Source organism: Solea solea, chromosome 4 (genome assembly GCF_958295425.1).
Source record: "Solea solea chromosome 4, fSolSol10.1, whole genome shotgun sequence".
NCBI lineage: Eukaryota > Metazoa > Chordata > Actinopteri > Pleuronectiformes > Soleidae > Solea > Solea solea.
Window position 1 is genome coordinate 18,003,942 of NC_081137.1, and position 20,549 is coordinate 18,024,490.

The 20,549-nt window shown below is 39.9% G+C and overlaps 1 protein-coding gene across 2 annotated transcripts in view; it reads left to right on the plus strand.

Moving 5' to 3' along the window:
* The window catches only part of opcml (opioid binding protein/cell adhesion molecule-like), a 291,933-nt gene that overhangs the window by 198,217 nt on the left and 73,167 nt on the right, over positions 1–20,549 (plus strand). For both annotated transcript variants that reach the window (XM_058628308.1, XM_058628306.1), the window contains one exon: positions 7,749–7,984. In XM_058628308.1, the coding sequence (XP_058484291.1) occupies positions 7,749–7,984 (236 nt within the window). The remainder of the gene's footprint in view (positions 1–7,748; positions 7,985–20,549) is intronic.

Here is a 20,549-nt window from a genome sequence, read left to right on the forward strand (position 1 = left end):
GAGGGGTGCAACGGTTCAATAAGCCCATGGTTCGGTTTGTATTGCAGTTTTGTGTCGCGGTTTCCCGGTTCGGCAACGGTTTTTTGTTTTTTGCACACGAGGGAGAAGGAAAAACGTTTGAAATGTTCAGTCTCGTATTTTGTTTTGGACAAAAGTAACACGTTCTATTCAGGCGCGATGACTCAGGAATACTTTTTACCAGTTTTCACAATATAAAGAGCATGTACGTGGGGGAAAAAGGTTGCACATGCAATCCAATCCATGCAGAATATATTTATATATTACATATATACATATCATACTCATATTTTATTGTATATTTTATTTCTACATGAATTTGCCCAGTTTTTTTTTTTTGACATTGCCATTTCCTCAAAGAATATGGACGCCCAAAACTGCAAAAAGTCACATTTTTGACAAAATGATGACACCAAAATGCGGAAGTGGGGGTGATAATAACCACCCGGTTATGAATGTCGGTGACATTTAGGCTCAAACATTATTTATATCTGTATATACTACTGAGTTTTTTTTTAAATCATATTTTGTATTTTTCCCTGCTGGCCCTCTCTGGTCTGTCTGTCATAATAGATGACACTGTGCTACATAAGTGTGTTGTGGAACTGGACTCACTCCGGCTCACTTCACCACTGAGATAGAGGGGGGAAAAAAGACAGCGCGCCTCTCTCCACTGACTGAATGTCTCTCAGAGGTTGCAGCTTTGCCTTCTTTGCCTCCTTCAACAACAGGGCTCTTGTTCTTCTGCCAGCGAGTGTTTCGAAACTGGGAGAAAATGAAAGCTCTTATTCTCTTTCCTTTTGTGGTGGGGCAGTGACATCTGTGGCGTGGCCTAAGCCCTGACCTTCATGTAGATGATTGCAGGATTGTGAAGAGAAAAGTAAATGCGACTTACTGATTGTCCTATTATTTGCCATCCATTATACGGTGCACTTAACCTGCACGGTAATGCCACTCTGACTTTGAATGGATTTTCTTGACAAATACAAGATTCTTGCTTCAAATGCCCTCTGACTCCTCTTTCGATTCGATTTATGAAGTGGTTTTTCCCAGTGTTGCGCCATTTCCCTGAGATGTCTATATATATATATATATATATATACATACATATATAAATATATATACATGCATACATATATATGTATATTTATGTATATATGTATTTGTGTGTTTGACTTTTATGCCTATTAAATACCTAACAACTGAGACCAATTATGTGTATTTAGGCTGATTTAGCAAATATTATGTGAGTGTTTATTCCACCACTGCGAATATGAATTTTTCCTCGCAGCTCGCTAATGTGACAGATAACGACGAAAACAAGACAAACTAATCAGTAAACACAATATAGTGTAGTCCTTACATAATCCATACGCAGAGATGAGACACTATATGAAATGAAGGCAGGAGAAGAAGATTAATTTAACAAGCACACTGAGCCCGAGCCCCTGCACTGTTCTTATTAGCATTGCTGCAATATTTAAAACTGATCTGCTTAAATATAACAGACCTGACGAAAACACTTGTTGTGTTCCCTTAAGTTACGGGCGACACAGCGTAATGTAGGGAACAGAAGCGATGCACTCTCTGGAGTCACTTCCCAATAAAATCTCAGTGTGACTCCAATACACAGTTTTTTATTGTGCAGCAAAAGCAGCTTATCACTTTGGATTAACTGAAACTTGACGCAGCTGAAGCAGACAAATGGCTCTCGCGGAGCCGTGCGACGAGTGAATGTGCATACATTACCTCCCTCGCAGTCGACATTAAACCGCACACCCGCATCAATTCATAGTAGAGATGATGTAGTTCCCACATTGTCTTGTCTGCATCCTCACCTCAGTGTTTATTTTAGTCTGTCAAAATTGAGCCAAACTCGAACATTTCCCCGAGTTGTTAATGGTATTTTTAGTCGTTCAAGGTCTTATTTAGAGTCATATATGGACTGCACGTATTAGGGCATGGACACAGTGGGATTGACGGCGAGTACGGTCCAAGGTCCACCCTGTTCTTAGTTTTGAAAAGCAAACAAAAGCAAAACAAAAACAATAAGCTACTGGTCAAAATCCTTTTCTCCCAAACCAGCGGCTGACCTCACAATGGGTTCACACACTGTAATAACGTGCAGCTCGGTGATCACAGTCAATTGGTAGCAATTAGTGATGATCTCTGTTGACTGACCACTTCTTAAAAAGACTCTTAAGAATTAAGAAGTGATTTCCCCCCAGCAGAATTAAAGACACTAGTTTTTTTTATTAGTGTTCTTGCTCAATAAACACGTATTACGTTAATTATTAATGATTCACCCGCCCACTGACACCAAAGCCAACTTGTCGGAACATTATTTTTTTTTTAAAAGATCTACACCTCGCAGAAAACATTACAAACCTGGACGCTCTGTTAGGTCTAACCACTTCATTTTGTTGTATGTACGTCCCTTCGCAGTATCTTGAGCTCTGTTATCTCTGGATAAGCTACTATTTATTCCATGTTTAAGTATGTTAAATATGGAGGATGCAGTTTAATTGCCCTTGACCTTTACTCTTTCGGTGTTTAACTTACCCGTTGAAAGCCATTAGGGGCTCCTCAAAGAAGACGTGTTTGTGCAAACTTGCTTTATGCTGCCTCCAACCAAAAGTTGTAATTTCTTTACAGGCTCTGCAAATATTAATTACGATTGAAGTTAAGGGGAATTTATGGAGCCTTGTTCTTTAGCGAGTGTACTTTTCCAAAGGCAAATAGGCTCAGGGAAAATGTTCCTTCTGAAAATATATGGGTCATCTTATATCTGTTCTTCAGAGGTCAAAGGGGAAAAGGGTAATGGTGTACATTTGCCTTTGAACCAGACATGGATTTTGAGATCCATGTCTGGCATCAGTGAGACTCACAATGTTGTGGTGAATCGTTGGATTTTATGACGCTTGAAAGATGGAAATGATTTTTTATGATACTCTCTGTTTTTTTTGGCCTGCATGAAATTATTTTGAACTTTTCAACCCAAGCTCTCATCATTGTCATCCTTGGACTAGACGGAGCCGATCACAGGCAAGCTTTGCAATCTAAAACCTCTGGTTTAATTCTTTTAGCTCCATGGGTGCAAAAACCACATCATGCTTGTCCTCCCCCTTTGCTTTCTCAGAGCATTTTGAAGCAGCCAGGCCTATTGCAATTATGGACTGTATAAAACATGTAGTGCTCTGGTTGTAAAAAATGAACTCTCATTTTTTGAAGCTTTGAGATTCAGTTTGAAAGGTGCCATGACACTTTATGCAACTGGAAAGTTGTGCACCCTTGTGATTGCCCCCTTACGTGACACAATACTAGCAGTTTGTAAGTGTATGTGTATATATGTATATATATGTGTGTGTATATGTATGTATATACATGTGTATGTATATATGTGTGTGTATATATAGATATATATATACATATATATGTATATGTGTATATATGTATATATGTGTGTGTATATGTGTATATATATATATACACATATACACATATATACATATATACACACACATATATACACATATACATATATACATATATATGTATATATATATACATACATATATACACATGTATATGTATGTATATACATGTGTATGTATATATATACACATATATGTATATGTGTATATATGTGTTTATATATATGTGTGTATATATGTATATATATATATGTGTGTGTATATGTATATATATATATATATATATATATATATATATATATATATATATATATATGTATATATATATATATATATATATATATACATATGTATGTATATGTGACTGACGGCTAGTGACAGTGTCCTTCAGAGTGAGTTTCTATATTCACAGCCTTCCATTCCAGTCCCTAAAAGTCTTTGTTTTCCCTTCATCCACCAATGCACACACCGGTTGTTTTTTTTTTGTTTTTTTCTGGCACACATTAATCTATGGACCTAAAATGTTCTTGTCCTGCTCTATTTGCTGTGAATGTTGTGTGACACTCTGGGGCTAAAGAATCACTGCTGGCTGTGTGAAGCTCCCCGGATGATGTGCTGTGTGGACTGTGTGCGATAACTTGTGCTGAGACCTGCAAACTAATCAGTTAGATGCAGAGGCTTTGTGCACTAAATTCATCTTCCCACATCTTAAACTTGAGGGTATTTTGGATTTTAAAAAGGACTGTTTTCACGGCTCATGCAAAACTCGGTGCCAAAGTAAAAAGTACTGGCACGGGAAGCTGAAATGTGTCTCCATTATTTTACTGATACTATCAATAAATGTTCTGCCAAATTCTGTTTTTAAGTGATATAGCTACCCCAGGGCATTCGGAGTCTAGTTTTATTTTTCATTAAGTTTATTTACTCTGTAGGTTCCTTGCAAAACATTAGACTAATATTTAGACCACAGTAGATCAGCAGCCGTGTGCAGAACCCGTGTGCTTTCTCTATGCCAGATGGACATGCAGAAATCATTATATAAGCCATTGCTTTATCCAAATCCATTTCTAGAGCCAGCCCCCCTAGCTCTACACTCTTATGTGCAACGGTGGATCAGTGGTAAAGTGAATTGTTTTTCAATCAGAAGGGCGAGGGTTTGATTCTGGCTCCACTGTGTCAGTGTGTCCCTGGGAAAGACACTTAAAGGAATATTTCACCAATTTGCATTTATCTTTGTATTACTTTATATTATTTATTTTTTTTACGTGCCTATCACGACACTTGGTCTTGGAAGGCAAATTTCCAAAAATACAACCCCTATTCTCGTAATACAAAGCTGGAAAGCTGCGGTAAATATGGGTGAATGGCACAACTGTAGTGTAAGGCAGCTTTGCTTCCTTATTATCGTCTTCAACTACAGCCATTTTCAGAGATGAACTCTGGACATTCTCCGGTTTGCTTCACGTGTGGCAAACGCAGCGAGACGTTGTCTGCGTCAGACACATTCACGACAGCGGGAGAATGTCTCGAGCGTCCAGGTGAGGAGTGGTGCCTGCCTTCAGTTTGCAGGAGACAGGACACCGCTTCTCTTTCTGTGTTCCCTCATGATCAGATCATCCGACGGTCCATGAAATGCCCAGAGTGAAAACATAGATGACATCGGTTTATATTTACATACATGAATAGGGAAGTGATCAATCAGTTACATTCTGCAGTACTAAAACCCAATTTGATTGTGATGGGCGGGAAAAATACACTACTACAGTGTTGTGTTTTGCTTTGTCATGTCTGACAGAACTCCTTTTATGAAGGATATATCAGAATATTCCATGCTTGTTGATGTTTTTCTTGTAATATTTTAAGCGCGGTCAACCAATTAGTTCTGCATTCAAAAAGTGCTGTTCAACCCAGACTCCACTGTCATGTCCATTTAAAGATAATTCCAGCGAAATTGAGCATGGACCACAATTTAGCCCGCAGGTAGCATCAAATTTAATGTAGAAACAATTAACACTCACCCGTGTTTATGGGAACATTTTCATTGTAGGTCACATTAAGACGGGGAGAGGTGCATGTACACAGGGAGACATTTTTTTAACCCACTTTTCTGTTGACGCTTTTGGGGGCAGACGTGAGGGAATTGCAGATTGCAGGTTTTTCCGTGTTTGCAGGGTGACCAGTGTTGCATGCCACATTCTGAAGCTTTGTTATCAGCAATGTATGTATGTGTGTATATACAGTGGCCTTCTCTGCTGGTATTTTTATTTATTTATTATTTTATTTGTTTTAATAATCAAATTAATGTGTGTCTGAACGTTTCTGAATTCAATTACTTTTTTAGTATGTTATGATTATATTTCCAGAAAGAATATGGTTATTTTTTGTGAAGCTAAGCTGGATTTTCCATATGTCATTAAACGCATCATAGCTCCATGGACCTGCTCTAGTAGTATATATATGTATATGCATATATGTATATGTGTATATATATATGTATATGTATATATATGTATATATATATGTATATATATATATATATATATATATATATACATATATACATATATATATATATACACATATACATATATATGTATGTATGTATATATACAGTATATATATACAAATATGCATATGTGTGTATATGCATATGTGTATGTATGTATATATAACAGCAAAATGTGTTGTATTGGGTGATGTAATGCAAAGGATGCAGGCGTGTCCTCCAGTCAGTTGTGAAAGTCTTGGATATCATACAAAGGTTGTTACCATCTTCTCCTCTTTGCTTCACATAACCTTCTGCAAAACATACTGACAATTTGGCACAGTTTTGGGCTAACATCCAATCTCTTTTTGTCATTAGGTGAGACATGCCAGTCGTATTTGTAGCACACATTCCAGCAGCAGGGAAATTCGGAGGGGTTTGCACAAACTACAAATTGTGAAAGCTGCAAATGACTGAACAAAGCAAACACATAACTTAGTTTAAAAGAGCAAAGTGAAGAGAATGAATTCAGAAGTAAATACAGAAATCCACAGTGCAGTCAAAATGAAAAAGGCTGTGGCCAAAAAGGAACGATTTCAGCATTGATTTAAAAAGAACTAAAAGATGTGGCAGACCTGCTGTTCTCTGGGAGTTTGTTCCAGAGCTGTGGAGCACAGAAACTGAATGCTGTTTCTTTTGACAGCAGTATTTTGAAGTCAGTTCTTTTGATAAAGAGGAATCCAGTGGATAAAGCGTTTTGGGACACGGGAAAAGTTTCTTCAAGAATGAATGAATGTCTGACCCCTGTGACTGAAAATATTATAATATGGAGCTATTAAACACAACAGCAGCAGCAGCTTTAGACATCTTTAAATCCCTATATGTTTGCTATTGACACCAAGTTGAAAAGACAGTGTATTAGAATGTGGATGTAGTTTCTCATCTGCAGTTACTCAATTATGCATTCATTAAATATTTGTAATGTGTTTACAATTTTAATATTATGTGACAATGTGCACCAACAAAATAACTATAATAATAATTGTATGATACTTTGTTGATCACATGTTGTTTCAGTATTTTAATGTACAAACAAGCACTTTAGTTCAAGTTGCTTTTTTTGTCCACTGCTGTCTCATAACTCTAATTGATTAATTGATTGTATCGCAACACTTTGAATTATCATACTGATTTAATGATTTATTATTCTACACATATTCTATCTATAATTGTGATCATTTGTGATTTTCTTTTCCTCTTCAAACCGAAACGTAACGATGCATTTCTCAAGGCAGTAAACCAAAATGAATGCACATCATGTCAGTAAGTCTGACATTTATCAAAAGTAAATGGGACACTTAACTGACTGCTCCGTTCAGTTAATGCATAATAAAATAAATACAATCCTTTTTCTTTCTTTCTTTTTTAATTGCCCTATTCAGTGTTCACTGAGCTAGAACTGTAAGTAAATAAAGTCAAATTCTGGGCCAAAATAGTCCTTTTCAAAACAAGACACAGCACAAATGATAGCCTTTGAGTTGATTAAGTGTTTTTTTTTTTTTTTTTTATTTACAACACACAACCCTGATAAACAGAAATTCCAATACATTTTGAGGCAAATTAGCAACTGCTAATTTTAGTTTCTGTTCAACAATCTAGTCGGAATGCTTCGGTTCTAGGGGGAAATTGTAAAAATAAACTAGTATAGTCTATTTCAGTCCACTGGTACTAGGGGATAAATGGAGGATTACTATTGTGTTTCCAGCCTCAATATCTTATGCATGTGTGTGTTCTTCTGTTCTGCCTCTCAGATGCAATGTGGACAGCAAAGTAACGCGGGTGGCATGGCTCAACCGCACCACCATTCTATTTGCCGGCAACGAGAAGTGGTCTCTGGATCCCCGTGTCGTCCTGATGGAGAACACAGCCGTCACAGAGTACAGCATCAAAATCCAAAATGTGGACATCCATGACGAGGGGCCCTACGTCTGCTCCATCCTCACAAACAGGAAACCAAAATCGACAAAGGTGCATCTCATCGTTCAAGGTAAGATGCCGTTACACCCCCCACCCCTACCCCCCACTCGGTCGCATAAGTGTGGAAGCTCTGCGGTGTGTCGGTCGGGGAAGCGTTTGAAATTTCGAGTAATGTTTTTGGACCAATTGACCAGTCTGGAGTCTGGAGTCAAATCCAATAAGAAACCTTCCCTCCTCTGTTTTAGGATGCTTTGATTAGATGGAATCCATCGAGTGTTGACCTGGTGATGAAACTGGGATTCAATCTCAATTTAATTTCAGATTGCTGATAGATATTGATTTAGGGCACAGCACTCTGAAAAATGTCCTGGCCCAGTTTCTCTTCAAACTTCAATGAGAACAACTGTCAGCGCGGAGACTTAAATGATTAAATATTTTTCCTTCCTTCCTTCCTTCCTTCTTTCCTTCCTTCCTGACTTGAGCTTAAGCAAAATCCAGGCACTTTCAAGAGATCAAAATAAACATTTTAACATATTTTCCCCATGCTCAATAATTTATGATGATATTAATTCATAATTAATGCCATTTTTAGTAAAAGGCAAGACAGGAAAAGACGCATATTTTCTCGTGATCTGTCCTATTCATTTGGCGGATGTCCTCGACTCAAATTTAAGATTTTGTGAAAACACAATGATTAAAAATATCCCTGCGTACAATTCACTTACTCACATGCACAAAATATCTTCACAGCTGATGTAAATGGTTTGAATAATTCCATTTTTTACAGTGCAACTGAAGGCTGCGACCTGTATTAGACTCCATAAAAGCACAATGGCTAATTTATGTATAGATAGCTGAACCAGACAGCTGCCACAAAACGACTTGCCGGGGTTTTCACAGTTTCTTTATGTGTCAGGAGTCAGGGGAGGTGGCTGCTCTCACGGCTGCCAAGGTGAGCTCAGTAATGTGTCGTTATTTGTCATGGGGCAGCGCATGATGAATGTTTCACGGGCGTGGCCTTGGCAGTGCATATTCCTCATATCCCTCATCTCTTCATTATAGGGTAATGTGTTTGACTGGGAGATTCATCAGTCTTTTACCGACAATTGATTAGTCATCAGCGTTCCATAATTACACATCATAAAATGGTTTTGTTGTCTATAGGAACCCCCGTCACTTGGACCGTATGTTGCCGTGGTACTTTTCTACTAACCAGAGATATGTGTGATTGGGTAAACATTTCCTGGTTTGGATTGTGGTTTGGTTTAGACCCAAAAAAGCACCTGGTCATGGCCTGAAAAAGATATAGTGTCAACATTTGAATTTTTCTTTGAATTAGCAATTTACATCCTTAAGCACAAACCTAACAACTCAGTACAGACCAGCTGAAACCAGCGAATCACAAAGGCCTCATTTGTCTGACGCCTCTCCCGTCCCCCTACGAGTGGGTCTAAAACGTGCGGAATTAGTATTGCAGTTTCAAGCCTCGGACCAAGGTTTGGACCAAGTGTTACTGGTGGGCACGTGACAAAAAAAAGAATAAAGATATTTCTCGACTTGGGAAACTGAGGTTGGGAAGCTTAAAGTATTCCTTTAACTCTGAGATTTACTGGCAGAATGACAGAGGATGCCCAACTGTTAACATCTCGTTCATGTTTGGCATCGTCTCAGTTCTCCTCGGATCTGAGCTGTCTTCGATAAAGCTTTTCAACTTAGCTCATCACTGACTCCAGATACTCCACCCTTGGTCATCTCACCTGGTAATCAAAATCTCCCCCATAATAACATCCATCCATCCATTTTCTACCACTTTATCCCAGCTGACATTGGGGGAAAGGTGGGTTACACCCTGGACAGGTCGCCTAGTCCATCTCAGGGTCACATGGAGACAAACAACCATTCACTCTCACTCCTACGGTCAATTTAGAGTGTCCAATTTGCCTAATCCCCTAATCTGCACATACAGGCAGAAAGGCCCTTTTTCCGACCAGGTCGCAAACCGATTTCTTCATGCTGCAGCGGCAAGAGTTCCCACATTTTCTCAAACATTTACTCCGTATTGACTGTGCAAATGCAATACTCCATCATTTTGTGGGCAAGTATAACAGCCGTGTTTTTTTTATTTTTCTGGGAGACGAGGCTGGGTGCAGACATTAAAGACGCTACAGGTAATAACACAAAAATAGGCGCAAGATTATGTGTCTTTATTGAGCACACCCATTAAACTCTCACAGTGGGGCTGCTGAAGCCTTAGATTTTATAACTCGTCCGACGCTCCTTTGGCAACAATAACTCCAAACAAACTCCTCAGACTATGTTCAGGAGGAATTATGGACCATTTTACCAACAGAGCTGCTTCAGTCCAGACGTATTCTTAGTGCCCACAGCTCCCCGAGCTCAATCCACAGCCTCTCTATTGGGTTAAGGTGTGGGCAGTGACTGGTCAACTCCAATTTTGATGTGAATTAGATTTACTTTGTTGTATAGGCACTTTGTTCTGCCGCATCAGCCAACTTCTACTGTAGCACGGCAACCCTAATTTCACCCTGTAGCTACAGAACTTTTTTTAAATTTATATTTTTGGTTCTTTTCTTCTTCTTTTTTTTCTTCTTTCTTTTTATTGCTGGGCTGACCGGGTTCTGGAGAGACTGAAATTTAGTTCTGACCTCATGTCCTAATGTGTGTTGGAATGACAATAAAGAAATCTTGAATCTTGAATCTTGAACTGGAGCGCCTCCGCTTATAGACAGTCTGTCAGACAGGTGGACTGCTGGATATTTAAACGCCGTTCACCCTTTCCACCTTTCATGCAAATCGACTCATTCCAAGTCATCTGAGATCTCTGTTTGTGAGATACGGATGACACGCGCGGCGCGATGCTTCTCGTCATCGGCGACCTCCCCAAGAAGAAACACACACACACACTTGTGTGTTGAAAATCTCTCAATAATAATTTAATGTGTCAATTTCAAAACAACAGATGATAAAATAATAAAATGTGAAATAAATAAAACCGTCAATGAAAGAGAGAACCAACTGTGACTCAGTAAATGCAGACTTGTATACGTAAGTTTTTTAAAAGGGATTTGAAAGGGTCTAAATGTGGATGGACTCAATGTTTCGCGTCATTAAGTGTATTTTTCTGCTGTCTCCATCCTAAAACATCAGTACTTATTGCCCGGGAGTCTCAATAATCAACGATTCCTCTAGTGATCCCATTCCATTGACACACGTTGAGAAAAAATACATATATTCACACTTGTAATAAGATATAGTGGGCATTTGGGAACGACGTCCGCGCTTGTTGCTGTAATAGAAACGGGGGAGAGAGAGTCGCAAACTATGTTTCTCATCTCTCTCGTGTGTTGGAATTAGGTTTCAATTTGAAGAGAGATAAAAGTGGCTTTTTTAACAATGCAAGTGAAGAAGTGATTTCTTCATGAGAGCTTGTTACGCACTTGTTTTTCTGCCATTACACGGCGGAGAGTGAAGGAATGGTGAAGGGACAGAGGCCTAGTATAATAATTTATTCGCACTGCTTTTGTGCTATATTTCCATGTGGCTCCTCTATATGAATATAATAGTGTGCTATGACATAAATGTAGCAGACTGTGGGATATTTATGTGGACAGTCCTCCTATTTAATTGAGTAGAGGAACAGGCAGGCGGTGAAACAGCCTTTCCCATGCTGACAGTAGTCGTATTCAAACACGGCATTGACCCGATTACATATTTGTCATGCGTGATCGGTGATGTACACCATGCAGTGATAACACACCGTTACAGCCTCTTGTCAAACTCCATCAAGCCTCGGTGCTGCGCGATCATTTTGTAGGAAGGGCCAAGGATTTATGTCCCGCTCTGGACAAACAAGTGAATGAATACAATGAATGGCAGCGACAGGTCAGGTGGTCCACGGGGGACGTTAGTGGTTCTTTTTTTGGTCCCTGTGGGTGCTCTCCTCTCTCGCACTACAGAAATGGAGATTGGTGTTGGACCCTGTACACAGAGGAGGACTCTGGAGGCTAACATCAATCAGAGCGGTGACCTTGTCTACCGATACCCCCGAGGAATATGGGGCATCTGCTTCCATGGTGACTGCAAACAGAGGCAGGGCTGACTGTAGTCCAGCCACGCTACGAGAAAGAATAACATCTCAAGAGTGTTTTGCAATGCAATTGTGTAGGCGCTTGAAGTGGAAGACAGGCGACATGTTCCCTGAAGTAAACATCAAGTGCGCCAGGTTTATATTAGAGCTGCCCCTGACCAAGGATTTGTCATTTGACGACATTCATCGACTAATCGTATGCAGGTTATGTAAAGGAAAGGAGAAAGGATGTTATAAGTAACATTTTTAACCCTATTCTACACTACAGACATGTATATAAAACCTTAAAATCAACCTAATTCATTAATAGCCAACGTTGAACTAATGCTCCATGCATGCAGCAAGCAATGTATTTCAATGACTTTGAATGGATTGGAACAATCGGCAAAGAGGATTGGGCCATTTTGTTAGAAAACAACGGGAGAGCATGGCAACTTTGGACTTTTTAACCCAACATACTATTTGATAATCTTTGTAGTCAGCCTCTATCTGTCTGTATATGTATACTCTGTGTCGGACACCATAAGCTTCATGCAATGTGCCTTCTCTTCTGCCCCTGTTCCACTCTCACAGTAAGAGTGTGTATTGAACTGGATAATAAAATGGCTCCAACGCGTTCTGAATAGTAACTTGTGGAAAATAAATTACATTTGAGAACTCTCAAGGGATATCTCTGGCGTGCTGTTGCTATTCTTACCTCTGTTGCTCGAAAAATAACCTGTAAAATCCCCCCCGGGATATCAGCGGCACCAGCTGACATCCTTAGCCAACCGGACAAACTCGATTTCGGGTTGTCATTTTTTATTTTTGTCCTCTGCCGTTTCGCACCTCAGCTGGCCTGTAACAACGTGCCCCCCCCCCCCCCCCCCCCCCCCACCCGCACGCTGCTTCAAACTCTCAGCACATCAAGCAGTCACAGTGTTCTCCCCATGCAGTCTCTTCATCCATCCAGCTATAATGCCTTTCATGATGAGAAACAGAGCAGGCCACTGGAGGGGGACCTGGCATTTTGCCTTCGGTTGTAGATTTATCTCGACATCGGCTCGCCTGCACAAAACCAGTTGATGCTATTCAGAAAAGCTTTTTGTCAACCACCCCCTTTTTTACATTTTGAGAGAATCTTCGGCAGAGATGCAGGAGATGCTTGTTTTTTTTAGCAAAGAATCTGGTGTCGGAGCAGTTTTTTTCCCACAAGTAGGTCAAGCAGTGTGATGATGAGCTTCTCTTTCATGATTATAAACAGCCTGGTGTTGGAGATGCAGCCTGTAAAAGGTGCTTAAAGTGAGTGTATGTTTGGATATGTTCCAGCTCACATGACCTGGGGTGAAAAAAACATGCTGGTAAAGAATGTAAAAATTAGTATTCAGTCCATTGCTCAATGTATTGTACATTTTAGGGCCTATTTTTATAAAAAAAAAAAAAAATAAAAAAAAAAAAACTGTTTCAGTGGAGATGCCCAGTCCATTGTGGCTATTCCTCCAGGCAGGGATGCCTCAAAGTGTCCCTGTGTATTGAACCCTGAGGCTCTGGAGGTGCTGTTGTTGTGAGGATGTGCTTGCTGCTACTCCTGCTTCACTTGAGCACTGCCAACTACATGCTGGATTGTTGCAAATGCAATTATATTTTTGCATCACCACACAAGCTACGGTAGAACATGGCCTCACAATGGCTCCAAAATCTTGTGTGGCATTTGTACTGTCAACGTGCAGACGAGTGTGTTATTTATTATCCACTCTGCAAGCAGTCGAATGGAATTATATTTAAATGGGGACAATACAGTTAGCATAGTTCCAAAACAAATACTGCAACTGATGTGCTATACACAGAGTTTATAGCTATTGCTAGTTTGCAACTCTTGTCCCATACACATGATCAAACATGTTAAAACTACACTAAAACACAGAACCACATGCTAAAATTAAAACACATTAAATAGTAATAATCAGTTCAATAAAGTATGATAAAAATTGCTAAAACTACACTTGATTGACACTAACACACAACTTACATGTCAAATAAACCTAATATACTTAAATAGAGCTGCAACTAACTATTATTTACATAATCGATTTAATCTGTCTATTAATCGTTGTGTCAGAAAACCTTAAAAAATGTTGATTGGTGTTCGTCAAACCTGGAAATGATGATGATGTTCTCAAATGTCAATGATTTCTTTGTCATCCAGAGCAAAGAAATGAAGAAAATATTTACATTTAAGAAGCTTAAACAATTGGAAATCTTGCTTTAATCATTGAAACCAATTAATCGATTATCAAAATTGTTGATGATTAATTTATTAATTAAGTAATTGTTTCAGCTCTCGAGTTAAGTCTAATGCATGTCAAATCCAAGAAAAATAAAGTTATTTCTTAATTTTTTTTTGTACATGAATCATTAAAGATGATTACTTAATTCTGTAGAGATTGTTAAAAATGCACCTGCAGATTTGTAGTCCTTTAAACCTGTTTTGCGTCTGAAAAAACGATGTCTCAGATATGCTGGTCCAGGCATGAGATATTGCCATCATCCACATTGCTGGCGCCTCTTTTCTGCACAGACATACAGTATCGGATATTGTGTTATTGAGCATATCACTATCTGCTGCAATGGCTTGAACTGCAAGACGTCTGATATATCAGATAATGATGGTGGTGATGATGATACTCCGTGTTGGTTTTAGTCAAAACATCTTAGCCGAACATTTGTTAGTTTAGTCTGTTTCATCTTATGTCAGAAGAGGGGGCCGACCTGGAGATGTCTTGTGATGTTTGATTCCAGCAGCAACAACAGGGCTCCTGCACACTCCGAGTTCTCCTCCTGAATCAGGTTTCCCGTCTCACCAGAAAACGTGTTTCTGTCAGAGTGTTGTCCCGCGTGAGCTCCTCGTCGGACCCGAGAGCTTTGATTTCACAGACGAAGAAGATCATTTGTCCTTTCGACTGCATATTTCCAGCTGTAATGACGCCGGGATTGGAAATGTATTCGTCACTGTCAACACATCCCCCCCCCCCACAAACACACCGACCCCTCCGTTAGCTCAACAACAATTTGTCCGTTTGTCTTGAAACGCATGGCGTCTTCTTTTCTTGTCAGCGATCGTATGTAAAGCCAAGGTTATCCTACAGCTATGCAGTTAATAGTCCGTGACTGTTCGCCGTGTGTGTGTAATGACACCAGGAGGAGCCCAAGACCGGTTTTATATGCTCTTCAAATTGCATTTAATCATGAGTACACATATGGAAATTGACATGGGTAATGATGGGTAAAACCAGGCTTAATTTGTGATGTAGCGGCACTCTTTTCTAATCTCTGATAGATCAGTGTTATGATCTTGTTTGGACTTCCAGTGCCTTCACCCATCCTTGGTTTGTGGGTAGGTGTTGGATCAAATTCCCGCCGTGCTGAAAAATCCGATCAGAGTCGGTGACTCATCAGCGAGACGTCGGCGAGCATCGTTATAATCCCGTCTTTTGACAGTTTACATGGAGCAATTGCTGAATGCCAATCCATCGCCGGGGGCCGTTTGGCAACGCGGAAAAGCAGGCTGAAAATAACGAGCAGTGTGCAAACACCTGCTTATCCATCCCAGGTCTATAAGAACAAGCCCGGTGGGTGAATATGCACCAGACACTCTATATACTAAGAACATATGTTTACAGAAGAATGAATGCCCTTTTTTCTGAGCTCAGTGCATTTTTAATGCCACATTTGATCCGTACCAACTGCACTTTATTGAGCAAAGTAATAATCGATGCTAATTTCACTGTGGCTCTTAATACAGCTGAAACTCCATTAAGTCTTTTGTCTGTTGCTCACTCAGCGGAGTAACTGCCAACAGCCACACGACGAAGAAAGCTGCCATTTTGGAGTGACTGAAGGAGCTGATGTGGTTTTAATGAATAATAATGACTGACAGACAGATGTAATTAATCAGAATTACAATGTGACAATTAAATGACTAATTGACGTGACAATGATGAAGTTATGGATATGTTAAATAAATATCCCTCAGATGCACCTCCTTTTATTTGCCCCGCCGCTACACTCGGAGTCCTCCGATTCCTGAGCTGCTTTGGGGAAAACACCGCCACTGGAGCCAATCTTGATCTCACTCCCTCAGTCAATATCAATCAGTGGAGACAGTTAAAATTAGTTCTTAAGCAGTTTGGCCCTGCGCGGAGACATGGTTATTACTGGGGTGTCATCTCTGCAGCTCAGAGTGTGTGTATTTAAAAGGCAGTAAGGAGCGAGACAGGTGTTTCAGACGGCGGCGGGTTCCAACGGCTGAAAGTCACCTCAATCTTGCTTCTACAGTGTTCTCACTGGAATTAAACTTTCTTTGCAGAGCTGAAGTGAATTTGTTGCTCGGCCAATACTTCTTGAAATAGACATTGTCTAGTATAACTTTGGATACTTAAGTCCAAGTGGTGAAGTTCAGTATTGAATCAGGATATGATGCTGCCTGATGCTTTTCACCTGAGCAAAAAAGTACACAAAATGTTTAAAATCGGATTGAATTTGTGAAATTTGCAAAAGCGTCGCAGTTCAAAGTTCGCATGGTTCGTTTTTATGAACAAAATAAAAGAAAAAAACGGTCCAATTTTGTGACGTCTGCACAATTATTGCTACTTTATATCACTTTTATAAAAATGGGATATAAAATGAATCATAACTTTGGAAGAAAATGCACTTGTTTAAAGCCTGAATATGTGACCTGTAAACACACACACTCAGGATGTCCATATAAGGAGTTGTGCATTGTTCCCACTGCAATTCACCAAGGGTGCACCTGCAGCACTGATCCTTGGTGTGTGAGCACTAAGGGCTAAATATGGATGTCGTGTTCAATTCTCCAGGCATTAGGTTGTGTTTCTGGTGGTTTAACGCTGTAATTTTCTTTATAGGGCCGTGTGTGTTATTTGTTGCCACTTGGAATTTACGTCAAGCTTAACGATAAGAATAATTATTCTCCGAGAAACCCTGACTACTTAAAAATCATCACATCCTGAGTCATGAGTCTAGTTCATTGCTGGTCCGCTGTGTCAGAGAATTACTTTGCCTGCTCAACTATAGTCTGTCCCTGCTTCTGAAAAGAGCATTGAGTGAAAAATTATTAATATGTTGCACCTTGATGGCAGTGACAGTGAAATGTGTTTTGTGTGTTGGCTGGAGCTTTGCGAGAGACGAGCGGACACTCGCTCACTTGTTCAGTGAGAATTATTTGGTGCTTTTCCTGTTGAGTTCACACATAGACTTGTCTTTTGACTTGGGGCTTTGGCAGGAGAAGTTCCCGGAGAATGTCCAGAGCGACTTTTGCTGACATTCACACATCCAGCCCCTTTGGACAATTGCAGGAAAAGGTCCAGACTTCAGTGCATGTCTGAAAACTTTGTGTGTGTGTGTGTGTGTGTGTGTGGCTGAACTAGATATATTTAACCAGCTCCAGCGAAGTCAAATGTTGCATTTGGTGCATTTCAGATCCAGTGACCTCCTTAGCAGCTCAACGTCTCTCATTGAACAATTTTCACACTCTCTCAGTAGAACTCTGTGTGCTAACGCACAGATTTTGGGCACTTGGATTTGTATTTCTCTGTATAACTAGCACAAGTGGCATTTCAACTTAATTGGTGTTGACAAAGGTCACTGCCTGACTAAATACCTGCCTGTACAGTAGATACTGGTGTCAAATCACATCGAGCCAGACAAAGTCAACGATCTGTAGCAAAATGTATGGTCAAGTCGTCTTTGTTTCCTTTTTTTTGTTTGTTTGTTTGTTTTTTCCCCGCTAAGCTAGGATTCAAACGGTTTATCTCCTGTTATCTGTGGCCCATAGAAATAAACTGAAACTGCATTTATTTGACATATTCCAAGAGATGAAATGAAAAAATGAAAGTGCAGATCTCTTCAACCCTAATTTTGGCTCCTGCAATTTATGCATGAAGTTCATGCACTTCATCTTTGAGGCACTTTAAGCGCACTGAGCTTATTATTATTTTTTGTCCACCCTCTTCTAAGGCATGAAGTGGCCATGTCTTTGTGTGATCGGCCCTTTTAGGTGATGAGACCCTGGTGGGCATCATGGAACACCATGGAAGCAGTTTTATTGCATTATTTGTCATGTGAAGGACCATTTCTCCAGGACCCTAGACACTGGCGATGCAGTGGAGCACAATGTTGCTATGTCTCATGAAGGTTCTTGCAGTTGAATGTTCGATGGTAGAGGACGTGGCTAAGAAATGAAGAGAGCGATTTAAAGTCTGACAGCTTAAAGTTGCAATTAGATGAAAAAAGTAAAGTGAATTGTGCTTATTACTTAAATGGCATGTACAGAAAGACGGTTTTCTGTCTGAACTTTCACTGAGCCGTACCTCTGTGAAGATCTACGGAAGGCAACAAAAGGACTAGGACTAGCGGCACATAGCCACAGCAGTAATTGCGATGTGAGTGATGGGCGGTTGGCATTATTAAGTATGCGTCTCTGTCTCATACTTAGTCAAACCAGTCCAACACTAAAATATACTCAGCATTTGAAGGTCCATGTATTTAAAAGTCTGTGAAGGTTCTCAGTTATCCAGGTTTTCAAGTGCTAAAAACAAGGCCAACTGGACTTCTGTTCGGTTCTTTAAGACATTTTGCCAATTCATACCTTGATCCATGTGACTTTACTCTCGACTCTCATGGTACTCAGGGGAGGGACAATGACCCTGATGAATCGCATCTTCACTCATGTGACCCTAACAACTCACCCGATGAATGTATTTATGACCCCAAGGTGCCACCAAGGGTTTAAGAACCTGCCGACTCCCACACCAAAATCAGAACTGAAGAGGAACAGAAGTCCTGCTGCCTTTGTTTTTAGCAATTTAAGACATGTATCTCACACTTAAACTAACAATCTGGTGTTTGTTGCCCATTATAATTTGTCAGCTCCAATGGATGATCGATTTGGAGGCTGTAGTTTGTGGTGATTCTGTTGTATAGCTCACCTGATGGACAAAATCATAGAAACACATGGCAGTATAGCCCCAAGAAAATCATACTGTATGATTTTACTTTAAGAATTGTACTAGACTTGTTTTATTTATTTATTTACTGTCTGTATATTGGGACTGTCCTTAGACTTTATGTGGAAGGAGGACAGTGACATATGTCCAGGTGCTGCCAAACAGAACTGTCAACAGAACCTGACCCCCTCTCCGCCATGGAGAACTGAAAAGAGGAGAGGCCACACAAACATGCAAGTGGCAAACGCAAGCATATCATTCACATGACTAGTAGAGGGAAACAGTCGGTGGGAAAGAAAGAAACACACGGAGGAGACTGACATTCCTGGAGGATATGGATCCAGGTCGAAATCATAAAACGATGCACAGACAGCCAGGGGAGCAAGAAGAAGTCTCAAGCCAGTTGATGGTTCATTACAGAGAGTTTGAGTGAAAAGAGAGGACAGGGAGGAGGAAAAGGAGCGAGGCAGAGTGAAACAAGGAGACGTGGGGAGAGAGAGGCAACAGCCAGGCTTCAGGAACAACAACCAAGCAGATCAGAAGAGAAACAGGAGTAATTTCATGACTCGCGTCACTCTGGCCGGAGAAGGGTAACAGCAACAAAGCATGGAGTAAACATAGAGCAGGTTACAAACTGAAAGTTTAACGATTAAAAATGTTTTGAGTTTGGATTTTTTTGTTAAGGGTCCAAACCTTGAGGACGAGACTGAAAAATCACATTAACAGTTGGTAATGAGTCCAAGAAGTGAGACAAATGAGAGGCAACATAGCTCGCCTTCATAATGTGGTGTTTTCAAACATGGCTAAAGAATTTTTTATAGGACATTGGCATTCATCGCTGAAAACCTATCATTAGAGCAATTGTTCTTGGTGTGTTTTTGTGAAGCCTCTAGTTTTCATCAAGTCAGATGAGGGTGGAGCAGGGTAAGGTGTGGATCTTACCGAGAGTGTGAGGACTTACAGGCCAGCATGTCTTCAAGCATTTACTCACATTTGTTCTCGGTTTGTAGTGGTGATAAAGTGTTTAGGGCAGCAAAGAAACACACAATAGACAACATGAATGTCAAATTTTTATTCAATAATTACTAAGTAACTCTGTTGTTAATATAAACTACTACATTATATAATGAGTACTACTTCACGATACTGTGGTCTCATACTGTAGTGAGTCAGTCACGACCCCCTACTGCAAATCAGCTGTTAGACTGCGTGTGTACTTCAAGGACAAAAACTAACAACCATGCAAACCCATCTTTTTGAGGACATTTTGACCACATTTTGACCATTTTTTCAGGGCACTGCAAATTTAAAGTGCTTTTTCTGGGGTTAAGACCTGGTTTCAGGGTAAGGGTTGGAATTGGGTTATGGTTAGGATTAAGGTAAGGGTTAGGCACTTAGTACTTTATTTGTATTTATTCAAATGAAGACTAACATTTACGTACACCTTATTCTTGTTTCAATCATTTATATAATATGGAAAATGACAAAAAGGAAACCTTTAAAACTGAGACAAGAGAAGGCTC